Here is a 17,455-nt window from a genome sequence, read left to right on the forward strand (position 1 = left end):
ATTAATAATACAAATACTATATGACAATTGAAAGTGTGCATTAAAAGCATTAGCAATAATTATACTAATAAGGTACCCGTTCTTGATTTTTACTTCAATGGTCCCCAAAGGGAAAACCTTACCTGGAAATAAAACATTTAAGCAATGATGTTGATTTTAAACTTTCTTTGAAGGATTCTACATATATACCTTCATGCACCGACACTTTAATGACAATGACAGATATCTTAAGAAAGTTTTAAAAAATATATATATACACAAAAAAAATCTAATCTTCCTGGGAAATAAAAGGAAAATTATCGTGGGAAATTAAAAAGAAGAAGCAAAAGATGAGCACGAAATGCCCATAACTAGTGTGAATTAGAAGTGGAAAATTACTAGTAGTGGAAAGTGTGAGTCTCCAAGAGGAAACCCTGAACTCTACATCAATAGGATGATGGTGGTTCTGGGCATCTAGAATAAGATTTCCACGTGATTACGGTGTAAAGATTTTGACCAACAATAGTACCATCAATAATTAATGGTCCTTTAATGGCCAAGAAAACACTTGTTTTCTCCGAACATCCCAACCGCATCACTCATTCTCCTTTTGGAGTTTCCTGCTGCTGCTACTACATAGCCGTTATCATTTTCGTTTCTCTTTATATATTCTTCCTGCGGCGAAGAACTACTACTCAACACCATCATGGCTTGTTCTTCACCGTCTTCTCTGATTACCCAAGGTCCAGATAAGTCACCTACGCTGCAACAACGCCTCCAATTCATCGTCCAAAGAAGGCCTGAATGGTGGGTTTATTCCATTTTCTGGCAAGCTTCAAGGGATGCTCGAGGTCACGTTGTTTTATCATGGGGTGATGGGTATTTCCTGGGGACACGAGACTTCACAGGCAAATCTTGCAATAAGTTGATCCAACAGAGGAAGAGATCGGGAAAAGAGGTGCAAGTTTTTTCTAACGAAGTGATGGGCATGGATCGAATGGTAGATGGCGGTGGCGATCTCACTGATTACGAGTGGTTTTATTCTGTATCGATGACTCAATCCTTTGCTGTTGGAGATGGCATTCTCGGGAAAGCTTTTGGCTCAGGCTCCCATATTTGGTTGAGTGGAGACCATGAACTCCAATCGTACCCATGTGAGCGAGTTAGAGAAGCTCGAATGCGAGGGATTCAGACCTTACTGTGTCTTTCCACACCCCTTGGGGTTGTCGAATTGGGATCTTCAGAGATGATCGTGGAAGACTGGGGCACGGTGCAACTTATAAAATCAATACTCTGTTCAAAGCAGGCTGGCCACGAATCCCAAGTCAAGATTTCAACCCCAGGTATCCCTTTTGTCGATTTCGGAATGGTTTCAACTAGTAACCAAAAGGAACCGATTCTTCAAGAGAAGGCCAGGAAAGAAACTACAGGTTTAGACCGGCTTTCACCGGACTCCTGTGCTGATTCAGATAACAATTTTGCCTCTGAAGACACGGGGTCTAATACCAGCCGTTCGAAGAAGAGAGGGCGCAAACTGGGGAGTAGGAAAGAACCCCCTATAAAGCACGTGGAAGCAGAACGGCAGCGGCGCGAGAGGCTGAACCATCGGTTCTACGCACTCCGATCAGTTGTTCCAAACGTATCAAGGATGGATAAAGCATCTTTGCTTTCGGATGCAGTAGCCTACATCAAGGAACTGAGATCAAGGATCGACAAATTAGAGACTGAACTCTTAGTACAATCCCAAAAACCCAAGCTGAATCCCATCAACGTTTTCGAAAACCAAAGCACGAAACCCACATTCGACAATACAATCAAGCAATCCTCTAGTTTTTGGCCAAAGAAGGTGGAAGTTGATGTAAAGATTGTGGGATCGGAAGCTATGATTCGTGTTCAAAGTCCTGATATCAACTATCCAGCCGCAAGATTGATGGATGCTCTTCGAGACCTAGAGCTTCATGTTCACCATGTAAGCGTATCGAGCGTCAATGATCTAATGCTTCAAGATGTTGTCGTCAAAATTCCTACCGGAATATTTATAAGCGAGGAAGTGCTTAGAAATGCTATCCTTCAAAGATGCTCGTTGAACTAGCTAGCTAGGTTACCTCTCCGGTCACCGGAAAGATGAACTTTTTGTTTTTCTTTCTTCTTATGTTTAGTTGTTCATGCAATTATTTAACCTCTTCGACATGGTCCACCATCGTGCATGCACCAAGCGGTGAAGCAATTGATATATGTTCTAAGTACTTGAGTACAGTTAATAAACTAGCTTTTTATATGCATGATTATACATTCCCATCAACAAATTTAATTGAGATATAGTTGGGAATGGATGCCCTAATATGTCATAATTTTCACCAAATTTGTAGTGTACTGATAAAGAACATTATTTTACTCTTATTATAAATTATGTGAGATGTTTATGTGGATTCTAGTTTGACAATCTGCGGAATGTAGGGAGGAAATGAATAAGGCTAGTTTTTAACTGGTATGGAGTTTCACCTTGGGGAAAATCAATGCACAAAAGCTCTTGTTCCGTGGGTGCCGTGGCCGTGGTCGACATTAAATCCGGGGAGTACTCTATTTCTTCTCTTGCACTTTAATTTTATGTTTTGAGGCAAAACGCTTTAAGTGAGGGGGGAGTAGAGTGTAGGTTGAATTTCCCTTTTGCTTATCTTTATGTTTTGATGTAATATCCTCAATATCGGGTTAGTGATTAAATTGAAATATTTCGGAATTTGTTGGTCAAAGTAGATAAATTGAAAGTTTGGGGACTTACATGAAAAAAATGTTGTGTAGGATTTTAATATTAAAAAAAGGAAATATGGAAGGGTAAAATGGTAATTTGGTGGAAAGTTAATTATTAAGTGGGGATATATATGTGTTACACGTGGGAATGAAGGAGAAAAAGGAAGTTTTCTAAAGTTCTCTTCTTCATCCTCTTACAGCCGTGAGCTCAAACTTGATAAGGTGAGTTTTCTAGACAGTTAATTATTCATTGAATTTAGGTTGGGTTTATGATTCTTAAGTGATACTTAAGCCTAAGGAAGGCTTAAGCTAGTATTAAAACAAAGAATAGAAGAGTTGGGAGGAATTAAAGTTAAGGAGTTTTTAAGTGAAATTTTGATGATGAGTTAATAAGCTAAATTGGAAGATAAATTTGACTTGTCAAAAGTTGAATTAAGAAATATGAAGTGTTAGAATTGGATTTAGACCACGTTGGAAATTTAGTATGATTTTTGAATTTCATAGGATGGATAGGATTTTGAGGCTTAAGATGTGATAAATGGGTATTAAGTGGTTTAAGTAGGTGTATGTAAGTTTAGGATGTGAAAAGGGTTGAAATATGAAAAAATTGAGCTAAGTTGAGTGATTTTCGTGCATAAATTGGAATTCTGGGCCAGTGTGCATCGGTACACATTCAACATGTACTGATGCATCAAGGGTAAATTTCCAGAAATTACTCAGTGTGTATCGATGCACAGGAAGTGCATCGATGCACCCCTTAAAGTAAAAACATTGAATGTAATTTGTGTATCGATGCATAGTTGGTGCATCGATATACATGTTAAGGAATGTACTGATGCACCACAAAGTGTACCGATGCATACTTAAATAAAAGATGTAAATAGCTTTTCTTTTTAACACAAGAAATGAAAAGATTAGAGTCTATCAATTAGAATACTGATATGGATCCATGTATGATTATGTAGATACCAAGCTCGAGCAAGTTTTGGAACGATCACCAAGTTAGAATTCGATCGAAAGAAAGGAAGTCATAGGAATAATGAATAGTCAGTGAGGCCAATGTGAGTGCATATTAGATAGTGTGTTATGTTTAATGGAAATAAGACTTGCGACAAGTCTATTTCTTATAGTAGAATGCATGAACTCATTAATATGAGCATATGTTTGACATGATACATGTGTGTTAATGATTATTGCATATGTTAAATGATATGTGTGAATACAAGTTTATATGATACATGATAAATGTCTATAATATATGTGAACACAAGATGATATGAGAAAGGATATAAGAGATATTATGTGATTTATAGAAAACATATGTGAACAATAAATAGCAATGATATACATGTTATATGAATACAAGAGAAGTGTTATAAGTTACGTGATATATGCATATGAAATCATATGAACAATGATAAGTACATGTGAAGATATGAAATAATAAATAATAATGCCCATGTTATATATCATGAAGGCTAGTAGTATAGTTGACATGCCAAGAGTCAAGGGATTACCAGTGGTCCTTCGGGACATAGTGGTTCTTCTGGACATTTCATAGTGGTCCTTCGGGACAAATTCATATGCCCCTAGTGGGACCCCATACGAGCTGTGGTGACAACATAGTACACAACCTCAGTAGACTCACATATCTATAGTTCTCACATGTGTACATGGGCTAATCAAGAAATAATAACAATTACATTATATATGACATGTATATTTGGTAATGTGAAGTGTGTTACAGAAATTTCATGATGATATGTTTGTTAATTGGCATAGTTATATATATATGATATATGACGTGTATTCATGGTGTGTAAAGGGTTATAGGATCAAAGAAATCAATGATAATGATACGTGTTGGAAACATTTTTGTGTTTCGATATAACAAATTAAGTTTAAATGAATTTTAAGATTTTACAAATGATTTTCTAAAGTATATTCGATTTAATTAATCGAATATCAAATTATTACTCCAAGTCTTTCAAGTTCAAATTCAAACCTTACTAAATGTGCAAAATTGTGTTTTATACTTAAACTATTTTTGAAATAATTTTCATAAAGTATTTTGAACCAAAATCAAGCCTAAAATCAATTTATCAAAGTGATACACCGATGCACCAATCCATGCATCGATGCACCATGAATTAAATTGAACATCAAATGCATTTCATGCATCGATGCACATACCATGCACCGATGCACTGAGGATTTTATGAAAACATCGAATGCATTTGATGCATCGATGCACCAGCCATACATCGATGCACCAGCCATGCATCGATGTACCAGCCATGCATTGATGCACTCTGGCTATTTTGAAACATCGAATGCACTTGATGCATCGATGCACTCTTAGTGCACCGATGCACTAAGGGTCCAACGGTCAAAATATTTGAATTTTACACTGATGCACCGTTGCACAATGGGTATGCATCGATGCACTGACGCTCCCAACTGAATTTGTTAATTTTTTTCACGCTTAAATGACTATATTGACTCCACTAAGCATCCCCAACGTTCAGAATCATTTGAAAGTGTATTTAAACAAGCTTATAAGCCATTGATCAATAACAAGAAACAACAAGCAACTAGAATCAAGAGAGAATCAAAGAGAAAGCATCAAACCTCAAGTTTGAGCATTTCAAGCCTATTTTTCATTCAATATTCATTTTGCTTTCAAGAACACTACTTGTACTCAATTGTATTCATTTTTAGTGTTCTTTTCTTTGTTCTAGAATTGTGCAAACAATCTACCTTGTGAGGATTTCCTTGCAAGTTTACAAATTTGTAATCTTCTCTTTGAGAAAGAGTGTTCTCAAGAATTGGGGTATATTCTTGAGGGAGTTGTAAGGTTATCTCTTTGGCCTCAAAAGAAAGAACAAATTAGTGAATTTGTTGGAAAATCCTTAGTGTGGATAGCTAAGGTAGTGGACGTAGACTTTGATTGAGAAAGTCGAACCACTCTAAATCGCTGTGCAATTACTTTCAATTTTCTGCAAAAGCTTCCACCAAAATTTTAATTTCCAATTTACCCCCCTCTTGACCGATTCTGTCGATCGATTAACTTAACAATAAGAATTATAATAAGGATAAAGAATTGATATGCATATGTCTATAGTTATGTTTGAATGCATAATGCATTCCATAGTTTATGATGATTGCATGAAGTATGCATAATAGGGATTAGAAATGGTATGTCATAGTAAGTTTAATTATGCCTCACTAAGTCTATGACTTAGCGTGTAAGCGTTTTTACATGTAGGTTCCAAAGAGCAAGAAGATCAAGACGAAACTCAATGTGGGACTATAGCCATTAGATCATATCTTTTAGGCCAATATATTAATATTGACCCTGCAATTATAGCTTCACATTTTGGATTAGATGATGATGGGTTATATAATGATAATGAAACTATAGATTATCCCTATGTTCCAAACGCTAGTATTAGTACTCTACGATCTCATCACGATCTTTTTCTTCATCTGATGATCTCTTGGTGGTTTAGACCATCCGAAGGTAGGTACTCCACTCTTCGTATTAGGGATTTTTGGTGGATGCACTATCTCAAGAATAAGATCATAATCAATCTACCCCACATTATCTTTAGCCAACTAGTTGATGTCATAAATATTGTTCCTTCAAAACATGTCGAAACATTAGTTTATGGATGTCTTATTAGTAACCTCTTTATCAAAATTGGTCTAGACGTCTCTCTCGATAATCCTATCCCACTCCAAAACCAAATCAATCTTACTTCCTTAAAAAAAACGGATTGGAAACAAGACGAGGAAATCGGTCTTTGGGTATTTCGACCCGGGAGCTAGCTCTTCACGAGCTGCTCCTAGCTCTTCTCGTGCTCCTCCTCCGGTACCGGCTGCTGACGATGATCCTGAGTTTCAACAACTTATGCAAGATATCAACGATCACGTTCCAGACGATGAGCCTGCACCGGAACCGACATGACAAGAAGATCAAATGCCACCATATTTTCTATCCTTCTCGGAGTCGTTTGATGAGGTTTGCCTCCATGGAGTCTCAGATTACTGAGTTTCAGTGGGAGATGCGTGAACGTATGGACGCTCTCACTCTTGAAGTTCGAGCTCATTATCCTCCTCCTTCCGATCCTCCTATGGAGTGAATTTGTTTCCTTGTTATGTTTTCTTGGATTTTCAAACTTGGATTAATTTTTGATATTTCTAGATTGTTTGTTTTGGATTGATAAATGTTTGAATTTGTTAGGGGTTGGATGTTTTATGGATTTTGAACTTATTATAAATATATTTGGTTTGATTCTATTATTTTGAGCTTAATGATTATTAATTTTTGCATCATATTAGTTCATTTTGACCAATTATTCTATTTCACATTTAATTATGAATATTGTTTATGAAACTAATGGCTAATGTCTCTTTTGATTGTGATCTTTTGATTGTGTTATAGTAAGGGGAGTCCAAATTGAGTCAAAATTGATTTCAAATTTTTAGAAAATCTTAAAATAACACAAATATTTTTTATATCAAAAAGGATGAGATTGTTAAAAACATTTTTGTGTTTCGATATAACAAATTAAGTTTAAATGAATTTTAAGAGTTTACAAATGATTTTCTAAAGTATATTCAATTTAATTAATTGAATATCAAATTATTACTCCAAGTCTTTCAAGTTCAAATTCAAACCTTACTAAATGTGTAAAATTGTGTTTTATACTTAAACTATTTTTGAAACAATTTTCATAAAGTATTTTGAACCAAAATCAAGCATAAAATCAATTTATCAAAGTGATGCACTGATGCACCAATCCATGCATTGATGCACCATGAATTAAATTGAACATCGAATGTATTTCATGCATCAATGCACATACCATGCACCGATGCACTGAGGATTTTATGAAAACATCGAATGCATTTGATGCATCGACGCACCAGCCATGCATCGATGCACTCTGACCACTCTTAGTGCACCGATGCACTAAGGGTCCAACGGTCAAAATATTTGAATTTTACACTGATACACCGTTGCACAATGGGTATGCATCGATGCACTGACGCTCCAAACTAAATTTATTAATTGTTTTCACACTTAAATGGCTATATTGACTACACTAAGCATCCTCAACGTTTAGAATCATTTGAAGTTGTATTTAAACAAGCTTAGAAGCCATTGATCAAAAACAAGAAAGAACAAGCAACTAGAATCAAGAGAGAATCAAAGAGAAAGCATCAAACCTCAAGTTTGAGCATTTCAAGCCTATTTTTCATTCAATATTCATTTTGCTTTCAAGAACACTACTTGTACTCAATTGTATTCATTTTTAGTGTTCTTTTCTTTGTTCTAGAATTGTGCAAACAATCTACCTTGTGAGGATTTCCTTGTAAGTTTGCAAATTTGTAATCTTCTCTTTGAGAAAGAGTGTTCTCAAGAATTGGGGTATATTCTTGATAGAGTTGTAAGGTTATCTCTTTGGCCTCAAAAGAAATAACAAATTAGTGAATTTGTTGGAAAATCCTTAGTGTGGATAGCTAAGGTAGTGGACGTAGACTTTGATTGAGAAAGTCGAACCACTCTAAATCGTTGTGCAATTACTTTCAATTTTCTGCAAAGCTTCCACCAAAATTTTAATTACTAATTCACCCCCTCTTGGCCGATTCTATCGATCGATTAACTCAACAATTGGTATCAGAGCCTCACTCATTTGAAGGTTTAATCACCTCTTGAGTCGATTCGGGAAGAGTTACATCGATTATCAAGTCATCAATGACATCTACTTCAAATGTCGACTCCGGTCTCGATTCAATGCCCGTCAACAAGCCTTCTTTCTTCAATGGAGCTAACTATGCCTATTGGAAAAATAGGATGGTGTATTTCATTCAAGCAAGTGACATGGGAGCATGGAATGTTGTAGAATATGAATATATCAAGCCTCTCACTCATCCAAAATTATGGAGTGAAGGAGAGACAAGAATGTTCCAGCTTAACTCCAAAGCAATCCATATCATATTTTGTGCTCTTGGACCAGATGAATATGGAAGAGTTTCATCTTGTACAACCGCCAAAGAAATATGGGATAAAATACAAGTCACTCATAAAGGCACCGACGAGGTAAAAGAATCTAAAATTAGTCTTCTAACACATAGTTATGAAAATTTCAGGATGAAACCAAATGAAGATATCAAAGCTATGATGGATAGATTCTCAACGATTGTCAATGGTCTCAAATCATATGGAGAGACCATTCCAAACGAAAAGCTTGTGAGGAAGTTAGTTTACTCACTTCCAAAATCATGGCAATCTAAGAAGACTGCAATCATCGAGGCTAAAATCCTAAAGTCCTTAACTCTTGAAGAGCTAATCGATTCTCTCCTCACTCGTGAAATGATGCTTGAAGATGAAGTGGACCTCGATAAGATTTACGAGACAGCAAAGGAGAAGGAGAAGAAGAAAAACATTGGAGTTGCTCTCAAATCCACAAAAGATGAGAGTGATTCAGTTGAAGATGACGATGACGAGAAAATGACAATGTTTGCCAAACGATTCAGAAAAATGATGAGACCTTACCGAGGAAGAAAATTCAAACGAAATGAAGGCCTCAAAAATGAACCAAAAGAGAAGGACCCTATCATTTGCTATGAATGCAAAAAACCGGGGCATGTCAAATATGATTGTCCACAATTGAAAAAAAGGGTCAATCAAAAAATAAATAAAAGGCTCATATGGCTACATGGAGCGATGAAGAGGGTTCTGATAAAGAGGGTTCCGATGAAGAGGAACAAGAAGTAGTAAACTTTTGCTTGATGGCATTCGGGAAAGATTTTAAGGTAACCTCTAACTCATCTGAATTTGATGATTTATCTTATGATGAGCTATTAGAGGAATATAATGGGTTGGCTTCGGATTATGAGAAATTATTTTTAAAGTATAAAAATAATGTTTCAAAATTGAAAAATGAAAATAAACTCATATCAAAAACCAATAACGATCTTGAAAGTAAAATCAGAGATTTGCAAATCAAACTAGAAGAGTTTGAAAAGAAAATTTTGGATTTGCAAAATTTACTTTCAAAGGTCAATGATGATCATCAAAAGAAAATTGATGATCTTAAAACTTCTTTTGATAAAGATGGAACAAAAAGTTTTGAAAATGGAGAAAATTCAAAATCCAATTTTGTTAGAAAAAGTTTTAAAAACTACAATCATAGAGGTCCCCGAAGAACCTCTAATGGAAAAATCATTAGAAGTATATGGGTTCCTAAAGGACTCATTACTACTAAAGATAAAGATATCCTACACAAATGGATACCTAAGGGGACTAGGATTTTAGAAACTAATGAATATAGACCCAAAAGAATTTGAGTACCAAAAATTAGAAATTAATCTATGTTTGTAGGAAAATTAGCATTGCTACAAGGCATGGGAAACAAATTCAAACTCATGGTACCTTGATAGTGGATGCTCAAGACACATTACCGGAGACAAAAACTGGTTCATAGAGCTTAACACCAAAAATCGAGGAGAAGTGACTTTTGATGATAATTCAAAAGGTCACATCGAAGGTATAGGTACTATAGGTATTACCTCTTCCATATAAATTAAAAATGTTTTATATGTGAATGGATTAAAGCATAATCTCTTAAGTATTAGTCAATTATGTGATAAAGGATTCAATGTCATGTTTAAAACTAATGGTTGTAAAGTTATTGACATTGCATCTAATCGAATTATGGTTGTTGGTCATAGAATAGGAAACATATACATGGTGCATTTAGACTCTATTGATATGACTAATTTATGCCTAGTTGTTAAGGATGAGCATGATAGTTGGTTATGGCATAGGAGACTAGGACATGCTAGTATGAGTGTTTTGCAACGGCTAATTCAAGGAAATTTAGTTTGAGGGTTGCCTAAGCTTAAATTTTATAATGATAAAATATGTGATGCTTGTGCTAAAGGAAAACAAAAGCGAATTTGTTTTAAATCCATTAATGATGTATCAACTAGTAGAGTATTACAATTGATCCATATAGATCTTTTTAGGCTAACTAGGACTACTAGCTTGGGTGGAAAACAATATGCATTTGTCTTGGTAGATGACTATTCTAGATATACTTGGGTTCTATTCTTAATTACTAAAGATGAAGCATTAGAAAAATTCATCACGTTTTCAAAAATAATCCAAAACGAAAAAGGTTACTCTATAACTAGTGTTAGGAGTGATCATGGAACTGAATTTGAAAATCTTGGATTTACTAATTTTTGTAATTCTAATGGTATTAGCCATAATTTTTCAGCACCTAGAACCCCTCAACAAAATGGAGTTGTTGAGAGGAAAAATCTAACTTTAGAAGAAATGGCTAGAACCATGCTTTGTGAAAACAATTTGCCAAAATATTTTTGGGCAGAAGCCACAAATACCGCTTGTTATATTGTAAATCGAGTAATGATTAGGCCAATCTTAAAGAAAACTCCATATTAAATTTTCAAAAATAAAAAGCCTAACATAATCTATTTTCATCCTTTTGGATGTAAATGTTTTGTTTTAAACAACGGTAAAGACAATCTTGGTAAATTTGATGCTAAAAGTGATGAAGAAATTTTTCTGGTTTATTCTTTAAATTCTAAAGCTTATCGAGTATTTAATAAAAGAACTTTAGTTGTATAAGAGTCTATACATGTTATTTTCGATGATAATCCCCTTCCGAGGAAGGATTCTTATAATCCCCTTCCGAGGAAGGATTCTTGTTTGAATGATGATGTAGGTATTACAAATATAAATGACATTGAACATGACGTTGGAGAACCATCATCAAAGGAAGAAATGAAAGATGAGGAAACTCAAGATCCTCTCGAGAATCCAACCATTGAAGAAAGGGAAGTATCTTACCCAAGAGAGTATAACTATATCAAGGATGGTGAGATTATAGGTGATCCATCAAAAGGGGTAACAACTCGATCTTCTCTTAGAAATATTTGTAATTATGTTGCATTTTATCTCATGCATAGAGCCTAAGAGTTTTAAAGAAGCATTAAAAGATGAACATTGGATTATGGCTATGCAAGAAGAGTTAAATCAATTTGAGAGAAGTAAAGTATGCACATTAGTTGAAAGGCCTAGTAATAAATCTACTGTAGGTACTAGATGGGTGTTTAGGAATAAGCTTGATGAAAGTGGTAATATAGTGAGAAACAAGGCTAGACTTGTTGCTCAAGGCTATACTCAAGAAGAGGGCATAGATTATGATGAAACATACGCTCCCGTAGCTAGGATGGAAGCAATTAGAATGTTATTAGCATTTGCATGTTTTCATGAATTTAAATTATATCAAATGGATGTTAAAAGTGCATTTTTAAATGGTTTTATAAAGGAAGAAGTGTATGTGGAACAACCTCCAGGTTTTGAAGATTTAAAATTTCCAAATCATGTTCTTAAATTGACAAAAGCACTTTATGGTTTAAAACAAGCTCCTAGAGCTTGGTATGAAAGATTGTCAAACTTTTTAATTGAAAAAGGTTTTTCAAAAGGGAAAATTGACACTACATTATTTTAAAAGCATAAAGGTAAAGATTTATTAGTAGTTCAAATTTATGTCGATGATATAATATTTGGTTCTACTAATGATGATGTTCTTTGCCAAGAATTTTCTAAGCTAATGCAAAGTGAATTCGAGATGAGCATGATGGGGGAGCTCTCATTTTTCTTGGGACTCCAAATCAAGAAAAGAAAATATGGCATCTTCATCAATCAAGCTAAGTACGTCAAAGATATGCTCAAGAAGTTTGGACTGGAAAATGGGAAGCCACATAACACTCCAATGAGCTCATCGACAAAGCTTGACATAGATGAAGGAGGTAAATGTGTGGATGTTAAATTATATAGATCAATGATTGATTCTTTGCTTTATCTAACTGCAAGTAGACCGAACATTATGTTTAGTGTTTGCTTATGTGCTAGATTTCAATCATTCCCTAAGGAATCACATTTACTAGCTGTTAAGAGGATCTTTAGATACCATAAGGACACTCCTAGTTTAGGACTTTGGTATCCTATAGACTCTAGCTTTAGCTTGCATGCCTTCTCTGATGCGGATTATGGAGGATGTAAATTAGATAGGAAAAGAACCTCCGGTGCTTACCAATTCCTTGGAAATATGCTGATTTCTTGGTTTCAAAGAAACAAAATTGTGTCGCATTATCTACCACTGAAGCGGAATATATTTCAGCCGGTAGTTGTTGTGCACAAGTTTTATGGATGAAACAACAACTTTTTGATTATGGAATTGAAGTAGGTATCATTCCTATCAAGTGTGACAATACTAGTGCTATTTGTATCACTAAAAATCCCATCCAACACTCTAGAACTAAGCATATTTGAAATTAGACATCACTTCATTAGAGACCATGTCGTTAAGGAAGATGTAATTCTAGAATTTGTTGATACTTTGCACCAATTAGCGGATATCTTTACAAAACCTTTAGACAAAGAAAGATTTTGGACACTTAGGAGAGAATTAGGTTTACTTTACCTATCTTCACTTAGTGTTTAAAATAATTTTAGCACTTTTAAGAATAAATGAAAAATGCTTATAATAATAATAATTTTTGATTGCATTCTTTGCTATTAGTTAGGGGGAGTTTATGTTGCTTGATAAAAATTAATTTTATGTTCAAAAGTAGTTTAAGGATTAATTTGATTGATTGAACATAATTAATTTTCAATATATGAGTTGCCAATACCACTAGAACCAATTAATTTAGCATTTGGAGTGTTTAAAACAAATTTTTGACATTTTTGTCCTTAATGCATCGATACACCTAACAGTGCATCGATGCATCCTTGAATGTGCATCGACTCACCATGAAGGTGCACCAATGCACGCCTTGAATGTGCATCAATGCACAAGGACATGCATCGATGCATCCATCGGGTTTTTTGATAAAAACCCTATTTCTTCCTCATTTTCTCAAAACTCTCTCTTGGCCGTCGCTCCCCTCTCTCTCTCCTCATTATCAAAATTGCTCCAAATCCTTGGTTTTTGATCAGAATCTTCAATCTTTTCAACTCCTTATCCTGTTTTTATCATCAATTCGTGCAAAACATCTCATTCTCATCAATCCGAAAATTTTTTAAGGTAATATTTCAAAAACTCTATTTCATTGATTTTTGATCTTTTGACTAGTTCAGATTAGTTCTAGGATGAACATTATATCGGGCATTTGATTGTTTTATGATTATAAACTAGATTTTACAACCAATTTCATCAAAAACTCACAAATGTTCAATAAATTATTGAATTTTCGAAATTAAAAAAAATTGTGTATTTCGAATTCTGAATTTAATTTTTAAATTTGATGTTTTTGATTTAATTATGTTGTTTTCATATACATATTATGATTTTTCAAAAATTATTTTCAAAACCTTGCACATTAGGATTTAATTTAGAGAACCTTGAATTATTGAGGACTCATTTGAGTTTTGGGATTGATTAAATTGCATACATGTGTTTCAATATGCAGGTTATAGTCCTTTTTTCGATTCCTAAACTATGTCTAATCCCAAATTCCTAGAACTTCATCAGGTCGTTCTCGTTCAAACCAACCTTCTAATCCCGTTCCTCCTCCACCCTCATCTCTATTAAGATCTTGTTTTAACATGCTTGAGCGTCGTAGAGACGAATTGTACTCTAGGTACAAAAATTCTTTTCAAACTTATAGAATCCAGGAAGAGCATATTCCTTCTCTTCAAGCTATGATAGATATTGACTTTGAATACCTTCCGATTCTTAAAGCTTGGAAGTTTGATAAAATGTTTCAGCTCAAACCTATCGTTTATCAACAGTTAGTCTGTATTTTATATTCCAATGCGGTATGTATTCAAAACGAAACTCAATGTGGGACTATAGCCATTAGATCATATCTTTTAGGCCAATATATTAATATTGACCCTGCGATTATAGCTTCACGTTTTGGATTAGATGATGATGGGTTATATAATGATAATGAAACTGTAGATTATCCCTATGTTCCAAACGCTAGTGTTAGTACTCTACGATCTCATCACGATTTTTTTCTTCATATGATGATCTCTTGGTGGTTTAGACCATCCGGAGGTAGGTACTCCACTCTTCGTATTAGGGATTTTTGGTGGATGCACTATCTCAAGAATAAGATCATAATCAATCTACCCCACATTATCTTTAGTCAACTAGTTGATGTCATAAATATTGTTCCTTCAAAACATGTCGAAACATTAGTTTATGGATGTCTTCTTAGTAACCTCTTTCTCAAACTTGGTCTAGACGTCTCTCTCGACAATCTTATCCCACTCCAAGACTAAATCAATCTTACTTCCTTAAAAAAAGCGGATTGGAAACAAGACGAGGAAATCGATCTTTGGGTATTTCGACTCGGTAAGCAAACCCCGGCAGCTAGCTCTTCACAAGCTGCTCTTAGATCTTCTCGTGCTCCTCCTCCTTCTCCGGCACCGGCTGCTGACGATGATCCTGAGTTTCAACAACTTATTCAAGATATTGACGATCACGTTCCAGACGATGAGCCTGCACCGGAACCGGCACAACAAGAAGATCAAATGCCACCATATTTTCGATCCTTCTTGGAGTCGTTTGATGAGGTTTGCCTCCATGGAGTCTCAGATTACTGAGTTTCAGTGGGAGATGCGTGAACGTATGGACGCTCTCACTCTTGAAGTTCGAGCTCATTATCCACCTCCTTCCGATCCTCCTATGGAGTGAATTTGTTTCCTTGTTATGTTTTCTTGGATTTTCAAACTTGGATTAATTTTTTATATTTCTGGATTGTTTGTTTTGGATTGATAAATGTTTGAATTTGTTAGGGGTTGGATGTTTTATGGATTTTGAACTTATTATATATATATTTGGTTTGATTCTATTATTTTGAGCTTAATGATTATTAATTTTTGCATCATATTAGTTTATTTTGACCAATTATGCCATTTCACATTTAATTATGAATATTGTTTATGAAACTAATGGCTAATCTCTCTTTTGATTATGATCTTTTGATTGTTGTGTTATAGTAAGGGGGAGTCCAAATTGAGTCAAAATTGATTTCAAATTTTTAAAAATAACATAAATGTTTTTTTATATCAAAAAGGATGAGATTGTTAAAAACATTTGTGTTTAGATATAACAAATTAAGTTTAAATTAATTTTAAGATTTTACAAATGATTTTCTAAAGTATATTCGATTTAATTAATCGAATATCAAATTATTACTCCAAGTCTTTCAAGTTCAAATTCAAACCTTACTAAATGTGTAAAATTGTGTTTTATACTTAAACTATTTTTGAAACAATTTTCATAAAGTATTTTGAACCAAAATCAAGCATAAAATCAATTTATCAAAGTGATGCACCGATGCACCAATCCATGCATTGATGCACCATGAATTAAATTGAACATCGAATGCATTTCATGCATCAATGCACATACCATGCACCGATGCACTGAGGATTTTATGAAAACATCGAATGATGCACTCTGGCTATTTTGAATCATCGAATGCACTTGATGCATCGATGCACTCTTAGTGCACCGATACACTAAGGGTCCAACGGTCAAAATATTTGAATTTTATACTGATGCAGCATCAATGCACTGACGCTCCCAACTGAATTTATTAATTGTTTTCACACTTAAACGGCTATATTGACTCCACTAAGCATCCCCAACGTTTAGAATCATTTGAAGTTGTATTTAAACAAGCTTAGAAGCCATTGATCAATAAAAAGAAACATCAAGCAACTAGAATCAAGAGAGAATCAAAGAGAAAGCATCAAACCTCAAGTTTGAGCATTTCAAGCCTATTTTTCATTCAATATTCATTTTGCTTTCAAGAACACTACTTGTACTCAATTGTATTCATTTTTAGTGTTATTTTCTTTGTTCTAGAATTGTGCAAACAATCTACCTTGTGAGGATTTCCTTGTATGTTTGCAAATTTGAAATCTTCTCTTTGAGAAAGAGTGTTCTCAAGAATTGGGGTATATTCTTAAGGGAGTTGTAAGGTTATCTCTTTGGCCTCAAAAGAAAGAACAAATTAGTGAATTTTTTTGAAAATCCTTAGTGTGGATAGCTAAGGTAGTGGACGTAGACTTTGATTGAGAAAGTCGAACCACTCTAAATCGCTGTGCAATTACTTTCAATTTTTTACAAAAGCTTCTACCAAAATTTTAATTGCCAATTCACCCCCCTCTTGGCCGATTCTGTCGATCGATTAACTCAACAATAAGAATTATAATAAGGATAAAGAATTGATATGCATATGTCTATAATTATGTTTGAATGCATAATGCATTCCATAGTTTATGATGATTGCATGAAGTATGCATAATAGGGATTAGAAATGGTATGTCATAGTAAGTTTAATTATGCCTTACTAAGTCTATGACTTAGCGTGTAAGCATTTTTACACGTAGGTTCCGAAGAGCAAGAAGATCAAGAATAGGAAATTGCAGAGCAGCATATCTCCACTCATGGATCAGATTAGAAGTAAATTTATAGTACGTATTTTTGTTGGGTCAACGGTGTTGGCATGTAAAAATGTGTAATTTACGAATGCTCTTATCAATTTTTGAAATGATTAAACTTAAGTATGTAAATATAGCTTTTGTGTTAATAAAATCTAAATTTTCTATGATTTTTATAAATGTATGAGCTTTGAAAAGTCAATGTGATACCTCGGACTC

General features: G+C 34.4%; 1 protein-coding gene across 1 annotated transcript; it reads left to right on the plus strand.

The window, feature by feature from the left end:
* Positions 1 to 417: 417 nt before the first annotated feature.
* On the plus strand, positions 418 to 2,264 carry LOC120155254 (transcription factor MYC2-like). The gene has a single exon (XM_039166828.1). It carries the CDS (start codon positions 686 to 688, stop codon positions 2,069 to 2,071), a length of 1,386 nt encoding a protein of 461 aa, XP_039022759.1. The 5' UTR covers positions 418 to 685; the 3' UTR covers positions 2,072 to 2,264.
* Positions 2,265 to 17,455: the final 15,191 nt, after the last annotated feature.

The sequence above is a fragment of the Hibiscus syriacus genome, unplaced genomic scaffold (genome assembly GCF_006381635.1).
Source record: "Hibiscus syriacus cultivar Baekdansim isolate YM2019G1 unplaced genomic scaffold, ASM638163v2 tig00111166_pilon, whole genome shotgun sequence".
Taxonomy (NCBI): domain Eukaryota; kingdom Viridiplantae; phylum Streptophyta; class Magnoliopsida; order Malvales; family Malvaceae; genus Hibiscus; species Hibiscus syriacus.